We start from the raw sequence: 22780 nt of genomic DNA, 5'->3' as shown, positions 1-22780 counted from the left end.
CTAGGTTGGTCATAACTTTCCATCCAAGGAGTAAGCATCTTTTAATTTCATGGCTGCAGTCACCATCCGCAGTGATTTTGGAGCCCAGAAAAATGAAGTCAGCCACTGTTTCCACATCTATTTGCCATGAAGTGATGGGACCGGATGCCATGATCTTCGTTTTCTGAATGTTGAGCTTCATGCCAACTTTTTCACTCTCCTCTTTCACTTTCATCAAGAGGCTCTTTAGTTCTTCTTCACTTTCTGCCATAAGGGTGGTATCATCAGCATTTCTGAGGTTATTGATATTTCTCCTGGAAATCTTGATTCCAGCTTGTGCTTCGTAAAGCCCAGCGTTTCTCATGATGTACTCTGCATATAAGTTAAATAAGCAGGGTGACAATATACAGCCTTGACGTACTCCTTTTCCTATTTGGAACCAGTCTGATGTTCTATATCCAGTTCTAACTGCTGCTTCCTGACCTGCATACAGATTTCTCAAGAGGAAGGTCAGGTGGTCTCGTATGCCCATCTCTTTCAGAATTTTCCAGTTTATTGTGATCCACACAGTCAAAGGCTTTGGCATAGTCAATAAAGCAGAAATAGATGTTTTTCTGGAACTCTCTTGCTTTTTCCATGATCCAGCAGATGTTGGTAATTTGATCTCCGGTTCCTCTGCCTTTTCTAAAACCAGCTTGAACATCTGGAAGTTCACGGTTCACGTATTGCTGAAGCCTGGAGAATTTTGAGCATTACTTTCCTATGGTGTGAGATGAGTGCAATTGTGTAGTAGTTTGAGCATTCTTTTGCATTGCCTTTCCTTGGGATTGGAATGAAAATTGACCTTTTCCAGTCCTGTGGCCGCTACTGACTTTACAAATTTGGTGGCTTATGAGTGCAGCACTTTCACAGCATCCTCTTTCAGGATCTGAAACAGCTCAACTGGAATTCTATCACCTCCACTAGCTTTGTTTGTAGTGATGCTTTCTAAGGCCCACTTGACTTCACATTCCAGGATGTCTGGCTCTAGGTGGGTGATCACATCATCGTCATTATCTGGGTCATGAAGATCTTTTTGTACAGTTCTTCTGTGTATTCTTGCCACCTCTTAGTATCTTCTGCTTCAGTCAGGTCCATACCATTTCTGTCCCTTTATTGAGCCCATCTTTTCATGAAATGTTCCCTTGGTATCTCTAATTTTTTTGACGAGATCTCTAATCTTTCCCATTGTATTGTTTTCCTCTATTTCTTTGCATTGATCACTGAGGAAGGCTTTCTTATCTCTCCTTGCTATTCTTTGGAACTCTGCTTTCAAATGGGTATATCTTTCCTTTTCTCCTTTGCTTTTCGCTTCCTTTCTTTTCATAGCTATTTGTAAGGCCTCCTCAAGACAGTCATTTTGCTTTTTTGCATTTCTCTTTCTTGGGGATGGTCTTGATTCCTGTCTCCTGTACAATGTCATGAACCTCCATCCATAGTTCATCAGGCACTCTATCTATCAGATCTAGTCCCTTAAATCTATTTCTCACTTCCACTGTATAGTCATAAGGGATTTGATTTAGGTCATACCTGAACGGGCTAGTGGTTTTCTCCATGTTCTTCAATTTCAGTCTTAATTTGGCAATAAGGAGGTTCATGATTTGAGCCATAGTCAGCTCCCGGTCTTGTTTTTGTTGACTGTATAGAGCTTCTCCATCTTTGGCTGCAAAGAATATAATCAATTTGATTTCAGTGTTGACCATCTGTTGATGTCCATGTGTAGAGTCTTCTCTTGTTTTGTAGAAGTGGGTCTCATCACTTCATGGCAAATAGATGGGGACACATTGGAAACAGTGGCTGACTTTATATTTTTGGACTCCAAAATCACTGCAGTTGGTGACTGCAACCATGAAATTAAAAGATACGCCTTGGAAAGAAAGTTATGACCAACCTAGACACCATATTCAAAAGCAGAGACATTACTTTGCCAACGAAGGTCCGTCTAGTCAAGGCTATGGTTTTTCCAGAGGTCATGCATGGATGTGAGAGTTGAACTGTGAAGAAAGCTGAGCGCTGAAGAATTGATGCTTTTGAACCATGGTGTTGGAGGAGACTCTTGAGAGTCCCTTGGACTGCAAGGAGATCCAACCAGTCCATCCTACAGGAGATCAGTCCTGAGTGTTCTTTGGAAGGCCTGATGTTGAAGCTGAAACTCCAATACTTTGGCCACCTAATGCAAAGAGCTGATTCATTTGAAAAGACCCTGATGCTGGGAAAGATTGAGGACAGGAGGAGAAGGGGACGACAGAGAATGAGATGGCTGGATGGCATCACCGACTTGATGGACATGGGTTTGGGTAAACTCCGGGAGTTGGTGATGGACAGGGAGGCCTGGCATGCTGCAGTTCATGGGGTCGCAAAGAGTCGGACATGACTGAGAGACTGAACTGAACTGAAAGTACTATACAGATATTAGTTGATTTAACATACTTTACAAATGTTAGATGGGTCCTCATCTGGCTCAGTGGTAAAGAACACACCTGTCAAGGCAAGAGGCACAGGAGAGATGGGTTCAGTCACTGGGTTGGGAAGATCCCCTAGAGGAAGGCGTGGCAACCCACTCCAGGACTCTTGCCTGGGAAATTCCATGGACAGAGAAACCTGGTAGGCTACAGTCCATGGGGTTGTCGAAGAGTTGGACACCACCAAGAAACTAAACAATGACAACCTTTTACCTGAATCACCTTTTTTTACATAATATATGCATATGATCAAAAATTCAAATAATATAGAACAGTGGGCCCCATTTCCAGGGGTGAATGTACTATGAGTACCTAACTTCTAGATATGTCCTAGGCATCTTTGATATCCAAAAACTGTACTTCCTTAATAGAAATAGAAATCCTCAACAGAAAAATAAATGACTAGTCAAAATCTTCTTTTACAACTGAAGCATAGTTGATTTACAATGGCTTCAGGTGTACAGCAAAGTAACTCAGTTATATATACATCCATATCTATTTTTTCAGAATCTTTTCCCTTACAGGTTATTAGGAAATATTGAGTACAGCTCCCTGTGCTTTACAGAGGTCCTTGTTGTTCATGAAAATGACTGGTCTTAAGGCTGAAAGTTGTACAAAATTAAAAGAACCCCCAAGTATCATCAACAAGCATACAAATTTTCCACCATTGTCAGGTAGTATGGAGGGCAGTTTCCCCCATAAGGCTCTTACAATCTAGATGAGGAAACAAAACTAATGTGAAAGAACAACTAGAGGACATGAACAACTAAACTACTAAACAGGAAATGACAACTAAACAGGGGTTGGAAGAAAAGAGTTGCTTGGAGAAGAGGTTTGACTTGGGTTAGCCCTCATGCATTCGAGAAGGAAATGGCAACCCACTCCAGTGTTCTTGCCTGGAGAATCTCAGGGACGGGGGAGCCTGGTGGGCTGCCATCTATGGGGTCACAGAGAGTTGGACACAACTGAAGTGACTTAGCAGCAGTAGCCCTCATCCTATATAAAAAGATTAAAAGAGACAGGGAAGAGTACTGAAAAGTGAACACATCAAGAAGAACTAAAGTGATGTGTGCCATAAATAACTTAGCCATAAGAATTCACAAGCACCAAAATTCCCAAGGCCAAGTAAGTTCTCATTACCACTTCTAGAACGCACAACAGTTTGGAAGAGAAGCCTTCGGTGTCTACATCAGCCTGCTTTTGTGAATACATATTACATTTTCCTTATTTTTCATTAGCAATGTTAAGTTTTCATATGGTGCAGTGGTAAAGAATCTGCCTGCCAATGTAGTATTCATGCCTGGAAAATTCCATGGGCAGAGGAGCAGGATAGGCTACAGATCATAGGGTCGCAAAAATTCAGGCATAACTGAGCATGAAAGCACGCACAGTGTTATTCACATTTTAAAAGTAGGATGTTGAGAACCGTGGCAGTAAAAAGTAGTCCAAAAACGACTGGCTTTTTCTTCTTCTGGCATGACGGTGTGGGGAGTTCCACAGACCCACTCCTCTGTGAAACTGGTGAAAGTTATAAAAAAAGAAAAAAAACAAAACCTACCTCCATTCCAGCCTTTTGAAGTCCCTTAAAGTGGTCCTAAGTGCTAATGGCAAATGAAAAAACATGGAATTCAAGAAAATCTACTAGAACTTGGTAAGGACAAGGAACTTTAGTGGTGTCTATAAACGACAATCTTGCTCCTGCGGTTCCCCATCACAGCTAAGCAGGACAGAATCTCCACTCCAGACTGATGCCAAGGACACAGGGTTCTTCTAAACCCCAGTTCTTAGGCAGAGAACTATTTCAGCAGGATGAGCACCATAGCATGCCGGCATTTCTCATCTTGCCCACAGTTACTCAATGCTGAAGCTACACAGAGTGTGAGTGTGGCCGAGAAGTAGCAGCTCCCTTCTTCTGCCCAGTCCCTGCTCCTGGAATGGAGGCTTTACCTTTGGTGAGGAACTGCTAAGAACACTAGACCCAGATTCTCTTGCCCCAGCTCAAACCAACGAGGCCTGGGGCTGTAGCCACCACTCAACTGAGCACTCAGCTCCTAAACTGTAATGTCACTTTCAGAGAAGTGTCCATTATTCCTGCCCTCAGCCCTAGAGCCTGATTCACAGAGTCACCAGGGCTAGAAGAAATCATAAACCAGACTTCCAAGTCTCTCTCCAAAGGAACCGACTTCATTAGCAACAAGGTGTGGTTAAGCTCAAACCTAAGGGTGCTCTTAAAAACTGTGGTTGTAGTGATAGGCCACTGGGAAGAAACTGACATTCATTGGAGATAAAGGCTGAATAAACTGTAGATCTGCTAGTTTGCAGAAAGAAATGGAAACAGACAGGTAGGAAGAGACCTTCTGGGGGTCAGAATAAGTTTCAAAAACTGACCTTAGGAAGCATATCTTTAAAGTTGCCTGAATTTGACTGCAACAGTCTGTGAAGTAACCTACGTCCGTGAACACTGTCGAAAACAAAAGAGCAAGCAGGGGTAATTAGTAGAGTTTAAGAGATGAGTATGGTCTGGAAAAGAAATAGCCAAAAAGAGTCCTGCCAGAATCAATGTTATCCCTGGATGGTAGTGGGCATACCCCAGGCTGTACCCACTGAGGGGCAACACTGAAGACTTCACACTGTGGGGGGAGGGGAAAAGATAGATTTGTATCTAGAATAAAGAATTCCTATAACTCAACAACAAAAAGACAAATCAGGCAGTTAAAAATTGGGCAAAGGACTGAAACAGATATTTCTCAAAAGAAGATATACAAATGGTCAACAGCCACAAAATGATCTTCAACATTCTTAGACATTAGGGAATGGCAGATGGAAGCAACAAGATAACCACTTCCCATCTATCTGGATGGCTATAATCAAACTGAAAATAATCAGCACTGGTGAGAATACAGTAAAAGTGGAACTCTCAAATATCACTGGTGGGAATATAACATGCTGCAACCACTGCAGAAAATCTTTGGTAGTTCCTCAGTAACTTAAACACAGAGCATAAACATGTGACCCAGCAATCCCACTCCTAGAAATACATTCAAAAGAACTGAGAACAGGTGTTCAAACAAAAATGTTAACATGACTGTTCATAGTATTATTATTTGCAAAAACCAAAGGTGGAAACAACGCAATGAACATCAATGAATGAATGGTTAAACAAAATGTGATATATCCATACAATGGAATATTATTCGGCAATAAAAAATAAAATTCTGATACAAATTAACTGAAGGCAGACACAAAAGGCCATGCACTGTATGATTCCATTTATATCCAGAAATCCACAGAGACAAGAAGTAGATGTGAGATTACTAGGAATTGGAGATAAAAGGGAATGAGGAATTTTGGCTATAGAGCTTCTGTTGGGGTGCTGAAAAATTCTGGAACTATATAGCAGTGATAGTTCTACAACACTGTGACTATATGGTATGAACAGTTCACTAAAAATGGTTACAGTAATATAGTTTATATTACATAAATACCCACAATAACAATAAAAGCAAAACAATCTAATACCAACTTCAGTACACAGTATGAGAGTTCCCATAGTATAAGATTCAGACATAAAACTACACACCTTCACAGGTTCCATTTAATAGACTTTCAATTTATTCTTCACTTTTAAAAGTATTTAAATGTATAAATGCTAGACCTGAATACTGTTCCTATTATGTAAAGTACTACTCCAAGATTTTCTCAGCCTAATTTAATTTCACAATATGTGATTATTCATCTACCACATTTTGGCATAGAACTGTAATTAAAAGCTTAAATATGAATCACATATAACATATAAATTGTATCTTATCAAAAGAAAAAGACAAACAGAAAATCCACAGTGAAATACCACGTCACACTGTCTGGTATTGCTATAATAAAAAAACAAGAGCAGCAATAATAAATGTTGGCTATACTCAGGAGAAACTGGAACCTTCATACACTGCTGCTGGGAATGTAAAATGACACAGTCACTTTGGAAAATGGTTTGGTGGTCTCTCAAAATATTAAACATAAAGCTACCATGTGATCCAGCAATTCCACCCAAGAGAAATAATACCCAAATGTTTTCACAAGTGTTCACAGTAGCATTAGTCATAATAGCCAAAAGGTAGAAATAATTCAAATATCCATCAATGCCTAAATGGATATATAAAACACTGGACATCTATACAACAGAATACTGCTGCTGCTGCTGCTAAGTCGCTTCAGTGGTGTCCAACTCTGTGCGACCCCATAGACGGCAGCCCATCAGGCTCCCCCGTCCCTGGGATTCTCCAGGCAAGAACACTGGAGTGGGTTGCCATTTCTTTCCCCAATGCAAGAAAGTGAAAAGTGAAAGTGAAGTCGCTCAGTTGTGTCTGACTAGTAGCGACCCCATGGACTACAGCCTACCAGGCTCCTCCGTCCATGGGATTTTCCAGGCAAGAGTACTGGAGTGGGTTGCCATTGCCTTCTCTGACAACAGAATACTAGTCAGGTATAAAAAGGAATCAAGTACTGTTGCATGCTACATGTATGAACCTCAAAAACTTTGTGCTAAATGAAAAAAACCAGACACAAAAGGCCATATGTAGTATGACTGCATTTATATGAAATACTCCAGAAGAGACAAATCTATACAGAGTGGTTGAGTGGTTACCTAGAGCTTGGGGTGGGAATGAGAAGGGACTGCTAATGGGTAGGTAGTAAGTTTCAATACAGGGTGATGTAATGCTCTAAAAGTAAACTGTGAGGATGGCTGCATAGCTCTGCCACTGTACTGAAAACCATGGAACAGTATCCTACACCCTACCTTTATTCTTTATGATTCACCAATATAAATCTTCTAATCTTCCATCCAGAGCCCAGTGAAAACCTCCACACTTATTTCAACTGCTTGACTCTGCTCACACTGTTCCCCTACCTAAAATACTCTCCCTAGTGTACAGTACAGGGGGCTTCCCTGGTAAGCGCAGATGGTAAAGAATATGCCTGCCATGCAAGAGACCCAGCTTTGATCCCTGGGTCAGGAAGATTCCCTGGAGAAGGGACTGACAACCCACCCCAGTATTCTCACCTACAGAATTCCATGGACAGACCATGGGGTCACAAAAAGTCAGACACAACTGAGCAACTAACACACACACACACAGACACACACACACAGACACACACACACAGACACACACAGACACACACACACACACACACACACGGTACAGTTAATTTACATACTTATTTTGAAGATGTTTCTGATCAAGTCAGTTCTCATGATCCTAATTATCCTCTAGATTTCATACATACCACTTAAAACTGGTAACACTGTAACCTCAAATACATACATAAAGCAGTTTCACCTTACTTCCTATCAATGTTTAGATTTTGCCAGAATCTCTAATTCATGCTTTTAATTTCTTTTATCTTCTCAGAGATATTCTACTCACTGCAGAATCATGAGGATCAAACATATTGTGAGAACTCAACTAGGGCTCTAAGACAAAGAGGAAAAAAGTATACAACCAGGGATGATTGTAGGATAAGTAGCATCAAGAGTGAATGAAAAGAACCTCTCTGGTGGTCCAGTGGTTAAGAATCCACCTGCCAATGCAAGGGACATGGGTTCGAACCCTGGTCCGGGCAGCTCCCACATGCCAAGGACAACTGAGCTTGTGTGCCACAACTACTAAGCCCACGCTCTAGAGCCCATGAGGCGCAACTACTGAGCCTATGCGTTGCAGCTACTGAAGCCCGAGTGCTCTAGAGCCCAGGCTCTGCAACAAGGGAAGCCGCTGCACAAGAAGCCCACACACTGCCACTAGAGAGCAGCCCCCGCTCGATCCAGCTGGAGAGAGAGCAGCCCCCGCTCGATCCAGCTGGAGAGAGAGCAGCCCCCGCTCGACCCACCTGGAGAGACAGCAGCCCCCGCTCGACCCACCTGGAGAGACAGCAGCCCCCGCTCGACCCAGCTGGAGAGAGAGCAGCCCCCGCTCGACCCAGCTGGAGAGAGAGCAGCCCCCGCTCGACCCACCTGGAGAGAGAGCAGCCCCCGCTCGACCCAGCTGGAGAGACAGCAGCCCCCGCTCGACCCAGCTGGAGAGACAGCAGCCCCTGCTCGACCCAGCTGGAGAGACAGCAGCCCCCGCTCGATCCAGCTGGAGAGAGAGCAGCCCCCCGCTCGACCCAGCTAGAGAGCAGCCCCCGCTCGATACAGCTAGAGAGTAGCCCGTGCTCAATCCAACTGGACAGTAGTCCCTGCTCGACCCAACTAGAGAAAAGTCCACACAGCAATGAAGGTGCAGTGCAGCCAAAAATAAATAACAATTCTTTAAAAAAATAAAAAAGTGAATGGAATGCGCACTCCTTTCTCTTTCAAATCCTGCAAACTCACCTGCTTCACCAACCAGAACTGTGACATCTTTATATCATCTTTCTGACACTCTGAATAAACAAAGCTAATTCCACTATCTAAAATTCCTCAGCATGGCCCTGAAAGAACTATGAACATAGAACACTTCTTATTTGTTTTACTGCTGTTTAGTCACTCGGTTGTGTCTGACTCTCTGTGAGCCCATGGACTGTAGCACGCCAGGGTCCTCTGTCCATGGGATTTCCCAGGCAAGGACACTGGAGTGGGTTGCCATTTCCTTCTCCAGAGAATCTTCCTGAGCCAGGATCAAATGTGAGTCTCCTACACTGGCAGGTGGATTCTTTACCACTGAGCCACCAGGGAAGCCCTCTCATTTATTAAGCTTCAGAAATTCATTTTCCCCTTTCTATATATTTATACTTGCCTTGTGTTGGTTAGAGTCCAAAACACACATGTTCTAATCATTCAGACTTGCCTGGAGGATTTCTCTGGTGGTAAAGCACTTAGCTCCAAATTTATCTTATTTAAGTTTGCTACACAAATATTTTTTATTTAATTTGGGCCTAATAATTCCCTTCATACTTGAAAAAACTCCTTTTTAAAAATTTATTTATTTTTTAATTGAAGGATAAATGTTTTACACAATTTTGTTGTTTTCTGTCAAACATCAACATGAATCAGCCATAGGTGTACATATGTCCCCTCATGTCAGGACAACTTCTTGTAGTGAATACACTGTTCGATTACATGAAGAGAAAGCATCATTACCAAGACTCAGAACATACTGAACCACAGAGAGTAGTTTTATACAGGTCCTGTCATTTGATGGAATCACCCAAATGTATAAAGAATTTTGACTTCTCTCAGAGACATAGAAATCAGTGAATAAATACAAAAAGCACCAGTCAACAACACATATTTCTTTTTGTATGCTGTTATACTAACTGGTCAATGATTTTAAACAGGCTGTCTAACTGGCAAGTGAAAGGGTTTCAAGTGCCTACAAGTAAGAAAAACTGGTAACTTTTAAATTTCCTGCAACAAGTGCAGGCTAACAATGCCTGGCCCATAGAAGGAGCTCAAAAAATAATTGCTGAACAAAGGACTGAAATAAAAGCCTTCATGAGGTATAGAGACTAAATCATTTTTCTGAAAAATACATTTTCTAAAGACTCTGAAAAGAGAAAATATTCACATGCATACTTTTCTATTTTAGTTTATCCCTTAAAATAAGAATTATACCCAAAAATGTTAACTGGGGCTTGAATTTGTATAAGAGATATTTTAGAATTTTTATTAATTTCTTCAAATTTCTCTAGCTTATCACTTCACAGTTATCAAAAAGGCAAATAGAGTAGTAAATTAAAATTCCACTCCTTTCACAAAGGAGGCAAGAATATACAATGAGGCAAAGACAACCTCTTCAATAAGTGGTGATGGGAAGAAAACTGGACAGCTACATGTAAAAGAATGAAATTAGAACACTTCCTAACACCATACACAAAGATAAACTCAAAATGGATTAAAGACCTAAATGTGAGACCAGAAAATATATAACTTTTAGAGGAAAACCTAGGCAGAACACTCAATGACATAAATCAAAGTAAGATCCTCTATGACCCACTTCCTAGAATAATGGAAATAAAAACAAAAGTAAACAAGTGGGACCTAATTAAACTTAAAAGTTTTTACACAGCAAAGGAAACTATAAACAAGGTGAAAAGACAACCCTCAGAATGGGAGACAGTAATAGTAACTGAAACAACTGACAAAGGATTAACTTCCAAAATAGATAAGCAGCTCATACAACTCAACACCAGAAAAACAACCAACTGAATCAAAAAGTGGGGAAAAGACCTAAACATTCATTTCTCCAAAGACATACACATGGCTAACACATACATGAAAAGATGCTCAACATCCCTCATTATTAGAAGAATGCAAATCAAAACTACAATGAAGGTACCACTTCACACTGGTCAGAATGGCCATCACCAAAAAGTCTACGGACAATAAATGTTGGGGAGCGTGTAGAGAAAAGGGAACCCTCTTGCACTGTTGGTGGGAATGCAAATTGATGCAGCCACTATGGAAGATGGTATTGAGATTCCTTAAAAACTAGGAATAAAACCACCATATGAGCGAGCAATCCCACTCCTAGGCATATACCCCGAGGAAACCAAAATAGAAAAACACCCATGTATCCCATTGTTCATTGCAGCACTATTTATAATAGCTAGAAAATGGAAGCAACCTAGATGTCCATCGACAGATGAATGGATAAAGTTGTGGTAAATATGCACAATGGAATATTACTCAGCCAAAAAAAGTGAATCAGTTCTAATGAGGTGGATGAACCTAGAGCTATTATACAGGGTGAAGTAAGTCAGAAATAGAAAGATAAATATCGTACATAAATGCATGCATAAAGATGGAATCTAGAAAGATGGTACCAAAGAATTTATTTGGAGGGCAGCAGTGGAGAAAAAGACATAGAGAACAGACTTACGGACACAGGGAGAGGGGAGGAGAGGGTGAGATGTATGGAGAGAGTAACATGGAAACTGACATTACTGTATGTAAAACAGTAATGTAGGGAATATGCTGTAGGTCTCAGGGAACTCAAACGGGCTCTGTATCAACCTAGAGGGGTGGGATGGGAAAAGAAACGGGAGGGAAGTTCAAGAGGGAGGGGACACGTGTATACCTATGGCTGATTTACATTGAGGTTTGACAGAAAACAACCAAGTTCTGTAAAGCAATTATCCTTCCATTAAAAAATAAATAAAAATTAACTTCTTTAAGTCACAATGTAAGTAATATAGCTGGTTGCACAGAAAATTAAAGAAGTACAAATTTTCTATGTATGTTTTTTTAAGGATTATTATCAATAAACCTTCAGGTTCTGGTCATGGTCTATCCATATAACTCTCATTAAATTTAAATCAACTCTCAAATGAAAAATATTAGCAAGCAATATGTCCTCTGAAGTGGGATGCACAACTTACTTCAACTTGAAAAAGTTCTCCAGCCCCCTCACAGTCATTGGATGTGATTACTGGAGTATGAATATGCACAAAGCCACTGTCCTGGAAGAAAGAGAGAAACCACTTGTCTCAGTACATCTGTCTGTGAAACAGTTCCAAGAATATACACCTTTTTATATAATTAAAATAGCACTAGGAGAATGTCACATCAAATTTCTCCTTAATCACACAAATAAAACTACTGAAATATCAAATGGAATGTTTATTATGCACAAAAATATTATTAATAAATCCAAACTAACTTAGACAATATCTAGTCCAACCTCCTCACTTCCAAGATAAGGAACTGAGGCCCAGAGAAATTTAATGAGAGGCCAAAGCCACACAACTAGTCAGTGTCAGAGCTGCAACTGGAACCTGGGTGCTCAGGCTGTCTCTTTGGTGCCATTTCTTCTTCTCGCTTCTCCAACATACTGGTAGTGATTTAACACACACTCGCTCACTCGGGCTAATGCACCATGATGTTGCCCACATTACTAAGGGAATACAAAGTGATCAATATTAAGTTCAATTATTTTGGGATAAGAAATTGTAACAACTATAAAAAGGAAAAAAATTGGGAACCAGGGACTGAAGAAACAAAGAGCAAAACAGGCAGAAATATTATTTAGGGAAGTCTGCCACTAAACTGCTAGCACAGTGCACTGCACGTGGCGGCGGCAAGAAGATTCTGAGCAGCAAACCCTAAAGCACCCAACTGCAATTCTTCCACTCCGAAGTCTGAGACTATCTCCATTAGTGAACCACCAAAGCTGTTACTAGTAAAATTGAAATAACCCAGCAACTTCAAAGTTATACTTTCATTTTGACTATGGATGTAGGTAAAAGGTTACAATCAGCATAAATGTTGCAAGGTAGGGGTGGGGGCAGCTATAGTGAATTTATGTGCAAAGGCAGAAGAATATATGTTTAATAGACACATTTTGCTCTTGAAATCAATATAATAAATTCATATATATATAAACATCTGCCTGTGTGCTCAGTCACTTCAGTTGTGTCCAACTCTTTGCAATCCCTTAGACTGTAGCCCTCCAGGCCCATCTGTCCATGGAATTTTCCCAGCAAGAATACTGGAGTAAGTTGCCACGACCTCCTCCAGGGGATCTTCCTGACGCAGAGATCAAACTGGCATCTCTTGCACTGCACACAGATTCTTCATAGCCGAGCCACCGGGGAAACTCATATATACATCTAATCTCTGCCACATTCTGCCGTTCACGGGCAAAATGTAAAATATGTCAGTGCACTACCAGGGGCCTCCCATATTTGCCCCTTCCTTCCTAATAAGACTGAATTCAAGTATTGTGGCTAGGATACAAAGCATCCAGCCAAGTACTTGCCTTATGAGGTAGAATGATTACATTTTCAAGCTATAAATTAGGAGTCTTAGGAAGTATTCAAATATGTACTTAATCTGGGAACAACATTCGGAGAAGTGCTGCAGAGAGCACATTATAGAGAACAAATGAAACAGAATCAATAACATGACTACATTAAACTTTTATCTCCCAGGAGCCAAGAATTATGGACATGAATCATTTATTCCACATGAATGCAGGCAACTATGAGCATGAGTGTAGTAAACAAAGAAAGGAAGTGAAAAATCCAAAGGAAATGAGGGTGGCGAGAGGGAGGGGAAAGGGAGGAGAAAATTTAACGGCTGATTGTAATTGCCAGAGTTAGAACTGGTCAACTGCTACGAGACACAATGCCGTAAATCGTATGGAAATAACTGGATGGAATTTAAAAAAATAAAAATTACTCAAATAATGCTAAACCTCCCAAAAGGCGTCACCAGCTTTTTAAGTCTAAACAGTGCTAGCAAGGCCTATCATATCTAAGACTGTAACATTACCACCAAAAGTTATAAAGAAGAAGGTACAAAGGAATAACAAAGGTGAGAACAAAGTCCAAAAATGAGAAAGTGAACAGCAAAGTAGGAAAATAAACAGCAAGGGTACTGTCAGTGGCTGCCTCCAATGGGGTTCCGGTGTCAAGTACTTATCCCATCCCATAGCAAAGGGGTTCCTAACTAGAGATACAAATGCCAGAGAAGGGGGCAAAAATAGTGGCCCAATTATTTAGATCTCACCCACCACCTCTAAATATCTAAGTATTTGGACAGATACATATTTCTACAACCAGATATGATAAAACAATGAGTACGTGAAAATTAAAAATTCGTGTACTAAGGCCCATATGTATTACTCAAAGACTCATGGACTGTTTTTAACACACAAAAAACAAGTATCATTATTTAATCAGACTCAACAGTAAAGAAACAGGACAGCAATTGCTGGCTGCAGGCGCACCACTGGCAAACAGTGACAGCAGGAGGAGACCAACCAACAAAACAAAACCCAAAAACACACCCATAAAAAGCAGTCACGGGAACTCAAAGACACAGCAGTCCAGGGTCATTTAACCCAGCGTCAAAGAACACTCCCCACTGTGACAGGCTTTGAGGCACTGCCATGCTGAGAAGGAAACAATCTGATACTCAGAGGAAGAAACTCAAGTCACCAAGAAAGGGCAAACGTATTAACATCTTTTCAAGAGCCTAAAGTAACAAACATAGAAACAGCACCCAGTACAGAATAATATATAACTATAATTTAGTATGTCCTATAACACTCATATACAAGTGGGTAACATCTTAAAAGGGGAATATCAAGATTATGTTTTGTAGGGCCTTACAATTACAATTAAAAAGTGAATTTTTAAGATTCAAAAGTGCCTATCTTTATAAACATGTCTAACACTGCAAAAATCCATTATTTTCAATCACCTAAAAGACCCCTGGGTTGGGAAGATTCCCTGGAGGAGGGCATGGCAACTCACTCCAATATTCTTGCCTAGAGAATCCCATGGACAGAGGAGCCCGGCAACCTACAGTCCATGGGGTCACAAAGATCAGACACAACTGAGCGACTAAGCACAGCACAAAATGTTTTTTAAATTTTACTTTGCTGATTCTTTGACTTCAGAGTTTTCTAGTTTATTCTCTCATATAAAAGTAGTTTATCTGTAAAAACTTCAGATAATAAACAAATGTGTTTTAAAAAAAAAGTGAAATGCATGAATTAGGAAAAGCCCACTTGTTAATGGACAGCCAATACCACCACCTAGTGGCCAGAAATCCATAAAACTTTCAGAATTGAAGCAGGTCCACTGATTAATAGCTGAAGACAAATGGGGGAAAATACTTTTACACCTGAACAAATTTTCTGTTTGTATAGTTCAAGCATTACTGAAAAGCCACATGGAAGCTGTGTGAGAAAGCTTATGACAGCATATGAAAATGCACCTCTTTAAACCATAACAGGATGACACTGTATAATGTGATTTATTTTCCTTTGTTTATTCTTATGCTTTAAAGCCATGCTGTTCTTTAGCTGTCACACCAGAAATTCTCTCTTAAGGAGCTCTGCAAAGAGTGAGAATTTTCTTGTGCTCTATAGCAGGGCTGTGCATGCATGAAGTTGGATGCTGTCCAAGGGAAGGGGATGCTGTCAATCTTCCCAAATGAGCTGGATGTGGAGAAGTGCCTTAGGAAGAGTTCCAAAACTACATGGAATAATACTGAACTTTATCTATTGGCTCACTCTCGCCTTTGGAGCCCTTCCATCCACCACATGGGAGGAGGGTCTCATCTACTGACCAACTACATTCCACTGTGGCTTTCCTGGGTTGGGAATAAATGGCTGAAAAGCAAAGCTAAATGAGACAAAGGTCTTTAGTCATTAGATCAACCTACTTGATCATCAATAATCCTTTAAAATTAGTGCTTACTGTATATAAAATCTCTGTGACCAAGATGGAGAAAAAGGAACTAGATTTATCCTCCTGTCTGAAACAATCAAAAAACAAAACAAAAGAATCCACAAGCAAACCACATGGAACGACAGTTTTCAAGACACTGGATATCAGACAACAAAGGAGAGTGAACCCTGAGAGACAGGAAACAAACACAGTGAACCCCACCAGCAGCCCAGCTTATTGCTTTAAGATTTCCCAGATGACAACAGGAAGCAGGAATAAACAAAGCAAAGCTCAGCAGATTCCCTGAGTTGAAGAGACAGAGCTGAGAGTCTGAGGCCAAAATGGCAGGAATTGACAGGACTGAGTCCCAGAGAGCAGAGAGGTATGCAACAACTCCAGAGACACACAGAGTCACCCTGGAGTGTGGATCAGTATTGATCAAGTGGAGGAATGATCAGCTCATGCATGTGAGGAGACCATCCAAGGCCAGGGAAAGAACCATACAAAATGATTAGAGGAAACAGTGCCTATTCCCACAGTCAGGTTGGAAGATCTTGTAATTCACAAGGTACTAGGTAGACTGCTCAGGAAGGCTTTGCCTCAGTAGTGGGGAATAACAGACCTAGACTGAGCACTGCTTCAGATTTACCTGAAAGTCAAAGTGTCAAGCCCCTCAGTCATGTCCGACTCTGTGACCCCATGGACTGCAGCCCACCAGGCTCCACTGTCCATGGAATTCTCCAGGCAAAAATACTGGAGTGGGTTGCCATTTCTTCTCCAGGGGATCTTCCCGACCCAGGAGTCAAACCCAGGTCTCCTGCATTGCAGGCAGATTCTCTACCATCTGAGCCACTAGGGAAGCCCAGAAAAAAGGCTTCCCTGACTGGGAATTGACCCTGGGCTGCAGCAGTGAGAGTGCCGAATCCTAACCACTAGACTACCAGGGAGCATACAAATCATAAAAGCAAGATCCTTCCAGTAACTTAACTACATACCAGAACAGAACATAAGAAGCTTTATAAATATCCAGCAACCAGCAAGATAAAATCCACAAGGTCTGGCAACTAATCAGAGATTAGCAGGTATAAGAAGCAAGAAAACATAATCTCTAATGAAGAGACTAATCAATTAAAACTGACTCATAACTGACTGACATGTTAGGACATAAAAATGGTTACTAAACAGCTATGAAAACTATACATAGTTTTAACTAAAACTGCTGAATATGTTCAAAAAAGTTAGTAGAGACATGGAAGACCTAAAAAACAAAAATCCCTGATTTCTCCAAAGAAGACATAGAGATGGCTAACAAACACATGAAAAGATGCTCAACATTGCTCATTATTAGAGAAATGCAAATCAAAACCACAATGAGATATCACCTCTACTGGTCAGAGTAGCCATCATCAAAAAGTCTAAAAACAATAAATGCTGGAGACGGTGTGGAGAAAAGAAAATGCTCTTGCACTGTTGGTGGGAATGTAAACTGATGCAGCCATTATGGAAGAGGGTATTGAGATTCCTTAAAAACTAGGGGAAAAACCACCATATGACCCAGCAATCCCACTCCTAGGCATATACCTTGAGGAAACCAAAACTGAAAAAGATACATGTATCACACTGTTCACTGTAGCACTACTTACAATAGCTAGAACGTGGAAGGAACCTAGAAGTCCATCAACAGATGAATAGATAAGTTGTGGTACATATACACAATGGAATATTACTTAGCCAAAAAAAAGTGAATCAGTTCTAATGAGGTGGATGAACCTAGAACCTATTACACAGAATGAAGTCAGTCTGAAAGAGAAAGATAAATATCATATTCTAAGACATATATACAGAATCTAGAAACATGGTATGGAAGAATTTATTGACAGGGCAGCAATGGAGAAATGGACATAGAGAACAGACTTATGGACATGGGGAGAGGGGAGGAGAGGGTGAGATGTGTGGAAAGAGGAACGTGGAAACTTACATTACCATATGTAAAATGGAGAGCCAATGGGAATTTGCTGTATGGCTCAGGAAATTCAAACAGGGCTCTGTATCAACCTAGAGGGGTACAATGGGGAGGGAGATGGGAGGGAGGTCCAAAAGGGAGGGGATATATGTATACCTATGGCTTATTCATGTTGAAGTTTGACAGAAAACAACAAAATTCTGTAAAGCAATTATCCTTCAAGTAAAAAAAAAATTAAAAAAAATTAAATTAATGATCTGGGAAAAAAAAAAAGGCCCAAATCAACCACTTATGAAACCTATAATGTATGGGGTGAAAAATGCACTGAACAGGAACAACAACACATCAGGCAACGCAGAATAAAAGATCAGTAAGCAAAAAGAACAAAAAAGACACAGTAAAAGAAACTATCCAAAAGAAACACACTGGGGGAAAAGAAGATTTAAAAAAAAAAAAAAAAAGAATGAGTGAGCTATGGGAATATCATCATGTGGCCAAATATACACAGGTAACTGAAGTCCCCAAAGGAGACAGGTAACATAAAAAATATTTGATGAAAAATGACTGAAAAACCTAGTGAAAACTGAAATGCACTAGAAAAGAAATTCAATGAACTCCAGACACAAGAAGCATTAAAAAGCTGTGTCAAGGCACACATTAATCAAATTGTTCAAAGTTAGTGATAAATAGAAAATTTTAAATCACTTGAAGAAAAAGGTATCACATAATAAGGCATGCTTGGAATAAATAACCAGAAGACTTTTCAGGATACTACTCCAGTGTTAAACATTTATTCAACTTCTTCACCAGAATGAACACTGAGAAGCAAAGCTCCTTACCTTAAAGAAAGAATGGATAGCTGCTGTGGCTTCACTGCGAACCCTCAGTACAGAACCCAGAACATTAGTCCTACACCTGAGGTGAGGATATTGTCTCAGATATTCCAGAGGATGCCTCTCTTTATATTTAAAAGGGAAAGCCTGAAACAACAGGAAAAACAAGTGAGAAGCTAACAAAGATACTGCTTTATAAAATCAGTTTACAGGGCATTTGTTAAATAGCAGTGTTTTAGCATAAAACCAAGAATACATAGAAGAACTATACAAAAAAGATCTTCACGACCCAGATAATCATAATGGTGTGATCACTCACCTAGAGCCAGACATCCTGGAATGTGAAGTCAAGCGGGCCTTAGAAAGCATCACTACAAACAAAGCTAGTAGAGGTGATGGAATTCCAGTTGAGCTGTTTCAAATCCTGAAAGATGATGCTGTGAAAGTGCTGCACTCAATATGCCAGCAAATTTGGAAAACTCAGCAGTAGCCACAGGACTAGAAAAGGTCAATTTTGATTCCAATCCCAAAGAAAAGCAATGCCAAAGAATGCTCAAACTACCGCACAATTGCACTCATCTCACACGCTAGTAAAGCAATACTCAACATTCTCCAAGCCAGGCTTCAGCAATACATGAACCATGATCTTCCAGATGTTTAAGCTGGTTTTTGAAAAGGCAGAGGAACCAGAGATCAAATTGCCAACATCTGCTGGATCATTGAAAAAGGAAGAGAGTTCCAGAAAAACATCTATTTCTGCATTATTGACTATGCCAAAGCCTTTGACTGTGTGGATCACAATAAACTGGAAGATTCTTCAAGAGATGGGCACAGCAGACCACGTGACATGCCTCTTGAGAAACCTATATTCAAGTCAGGAAGCAACAGTTAGAACTGGACATGGAACAACAGACTGGTGCCAAATAGGAAAAGGAGGATGTCAGGCTGCATATTGTCACCCTGCTTATTTAACTTCTATGCAGAGTACATCATGAGAAATGCTGGGCTGGAAGAAGCACAAGCTGGAATCAAGATTGCCGGGAGAAATATCAATAACCTCAGATATGAAGATGACACCACCCTTATGGCAGAAAGTGAAGAGAAACTCAAAAGCCTCTTGATGAGAGTGAAAGAGGAGAGTGAAAAAGTTGGCTTAAAGCTCAACATTCAGAAAACGAAGATCATGGCATCTGGTCCCATCAGTTCATGGGAAATAGATGGGGAAACAGTGGAAACAGTGTCAGACTTTATTTTTCTGGGCTCCAAAATCACTGAAGATGGTGACTGCAGCCATGAAATTAAAAGACGCTTACTCCTTGGAAGGAAAGTTATGACCAACCTAGATAGCATATTCAAAAGCAGAGACATTACTTAGCCAACAAAGGTCCATGTAGTCAAGGCTTTGATTTTTCCAGTGGTCATGTATGGATGTGAGAGTTGTACTGTGAAGAAGGCTGAGTGCTGAAGAATTGATGGTTTTGAACTGTGGTGTTGGAGAAGACTCTTGAGAGTCCCTTGGACTGCAAGGAGATCCAACCAGTCCATTCTGAAGGAGATCAGCCCTGGGATTTCTTTGGAAGGAATAATGCTAAAGCTGAAGCTCCAGTACTTTGGCCACCTCATGAGAAGAGTTGACTCATTGGAAAAGACTCTGATGCTGAGAGGGATTGGGGGTAGCAGGAGAAGGGGACAACAGAGGATGAGATGGCTGGATGGCATCACCGACTCGATGGACATGAGTTTGAGTGAATTCCGGGAGTTGGTACTGGACAGGGAGGCCTGGTGTGCTGCAATTCATGGGGTCGCAAAAAGTCAGACACAACCGAGTGACTGAACTGAATTGAAGATGCTTTCCTTCTCATTTTTTTTTAACATAACTGAATATGGTCCACATGAATTCTACCATATTAGTACAAGGGAGTGAAATCAGAGATATGGGTTTGAATGCAGCTCGACTTCGTACTAGCTTTGGGACTTTGGGCAAAATTACTTATTATCAGACAGCTAATATATTACTTACCAAATTTCTATCCATTAGCTATCAATCACTGTTTACAGACAGAGATTAGGATATAATCATGCAAAACACTCCTGGAGAAGGAAATGGCAATCCACTCGAGTATTCTAGCCTGGAAAATTCCACAGACAGAGAAGGCTGGCAGGCCTCAGGTTGTGAAGAGTTGCCCATGACTGAGCAAATGCAAAACACTCTGCTGTTGGGCAAACAGTTTAGAATATTGCAGATATTAAAGATTACGTTTTCTACAGCGGTATACATACAGCTGGTATTCAATTTTAAAATCACCATAGCATCGTGAAAGTCCACAAAAACTCATGATCTATTAGCACTACTTATCACCATTTATCAACATGTGCTGCTGTTTCAGAACACAGGGGAGGGTCAACAGCTTTCTGTCATCTAGGGGAGTATATATTCATAAAAATTTTAAAGGAAATTTTGACCCTACCTAGAAAAACTTTCCTAAAAACTGTATGACCAAAAACAGTTTCAATAAGAAAGCTAACAGAGAAGTGAAGTAAAAGAGCTACTGTTGTTCAGTTGCTCAGTCATGCCCAACTCTTTGCAACCCCAGCACGCCAGGCTTCCCTGTCCTTCACTATCTCCCAGAGTTTGCTCAAAATCATGTCCATTATCAGTGATGCCATCCAACCATCTCATCCTCTGTCACCCCCTTTTCCTGCCCTCTATCTTCTACAGCATCAGGGTCTTTTCCAATGGGTCAGCTCTTCACATCAGGTGGCCAAAGTATTGGAGTTTCAGCATCAGTCCTTTCAATGAATATTCAGGATTGATTTCTTTTAGGATTGACTGGTTTGATCTCCTCGCTGTCCAAGGGACTCTCAAGAGTCTTCACCCACCATAGTTCAAAAGCATCAGTTCTTCGGCACTCAGTTTTCTTTATGGTCCAACTCTCACATCCCTACATGACTACTGGAAAAACCATAGTTTTTCTTTGCACCTTTGTCGGCAAAGTGATACCTCTGCTTTTTAATACACTGTCTAGGCTTGTCATAGGTTTCCTTCCAAGGAGCAAGTGTCTTCTAATTTCATGGCTGCAGTCACCATCTGTAGTGATTTTGCAGCCCAAGAAAATAAAGCCTCTCACTGTTTCCATTGTTTCCCCATCTATTTGGCATGGAGTGATGGGACTGGATACCATGGCCTTCGTTTTTTGAAAGCTGAGTTTTAAGCCAGGTTTTTCACTCTTCTTTCACCTTCATTCAAGAGGCTCCTTAGTTGTTCTTTGCTTTCTGCCATAAGGGTGGTGTCATCTGCCTATCTGAGGTTATTGATATTTCTCCCAACAGTCTTGATTCCAGCGAGTGATTCATCCAGCCTGGTATTTCACATGATGTTCTCTGCATATAGGTTAAATAAGCAGGGAGACAATATTCAGCCTTGATGTATTCCTTTCCCAATTTGGAACCAGTCTGTTGTTTCATAGCCAGTTCTAACTGTTGCTTCTTGACCTGCATACACCTTTCAGGAGGCACAAAAGGTGGTCTGGGATTCCCATCTCTTGAAGAATTTTCCAGTCTGTTGTGATCAACACAGTCAAAGGCTTTAATGTAGTCAATGAAGCAGATGCTTTCTAGAATTTTCTTGCCTTTTCTATGATCCAACAGATGTTGCCAATTTGATCTCTGGTTCCTCTGCCTTTTCTAAATCCAGGTTGTACATCTGGAAGTCCCCAGTTCACATACTATTTAAGCCTCATTTGAAGGATTTTGAATAGTTCCTTGCTAGTATGTGAAATGAGTGCAAATTGTAGGGTAGTTTGAACATTTTGTCCCTTCTTTGGGATTGGAATGAAAACTGACCTTTTCCAGTCCTGTGCCCACTGCTGGGTTTTCCGAATTTGCTGCCAGACTGAGTATAGCACTTTAACAGCATCATCTTTTAGGATGTGAAAATCTCAGCTGGAATTCCATCACCTCCACTAGCTCTGCTTGTAGTAATGATTCTTAAGGCCCACTTGACTTCACACTCCAGTAATGGTAGCCTATTTTAGAGTTATCTATTTCTTTTAGGCCTGTGCACACACTAAATTTTGACATATAGAAATAGGTCCCATACCTACGAAAAGTGACAATATGATCAAATTAACAAGAATCTGGGGACTGCTAGCAGGCTCAGAGTTCCCTAATGTGTGAATACTTACAAATGACACTGAAATGAAGGGGAAGAATAGGGGAAGGCATCAATATTCACCAAGGGGAAACAATTTACGAAGAGTAAAACACAGGGTAAATTTTTAATAATGAAACCTCTCTAAAAAGCAAAAATAGTAATGGTTACCATTTTCATTCTTCTGAGTTCCAAA

At 40.6% G+C, this 22780-nt stretch overlaps 1 protein-coding gene across 4 annotated transcripts in view; it reads right to left on the bottom strand.

Moving 5' to 3' along the window:
• NARS2 (asparaginyl-tRNA synthetase 2, mitochondrial) overlaps positions 1 to 22780 on the bottom strand; it is a 126560-nt gene that overhangs the window by 96342 nt on the left and 7438 nt on the right. For 2 of the 4 annotated variants that reach the window (XM_040255610.1, XM_040255612.1), the window contains exons 4-5: positions 18441 to 18581; positions 11838 to 11918 (exon numbers count right to left, since the gene is read on the bottom strand). In XM_040255610.1, coding sequence (XP_040111544.1) covers positions 11838 to 11918; positions 18441 to 18581 — 222 coding nt within the window. The remainder of the gene's footprint in view (positions 1 to 11837; positions 11919 to 18440; positions 18582 to 22780) is intronic. The other 2 variants (XM_040255611.1, XM_040255613.1) reach the window with 1 other exon arrangement.

Source organism: Oryx dammah, unplaced genomic scaffold (genome assembly GCF_014754425.2).
Source record: "Oryx dammah isolate SB20612 unplaced genomic scaffold, SCBI_Odam_1.1 HiC_scaffold_15, whole genome shotgun sequence".
Classification (NCBI taxonomy): Eukaryota; Metazoa; Chordata; class Mammalia; order Artiodactyla; family Bovidae; genus Oryx; species Oryx dammah.
Note: the sequence above shows the minus strand (reverse complement) of the source record. Positions and strands in the feature narration are given on the sequence as shown.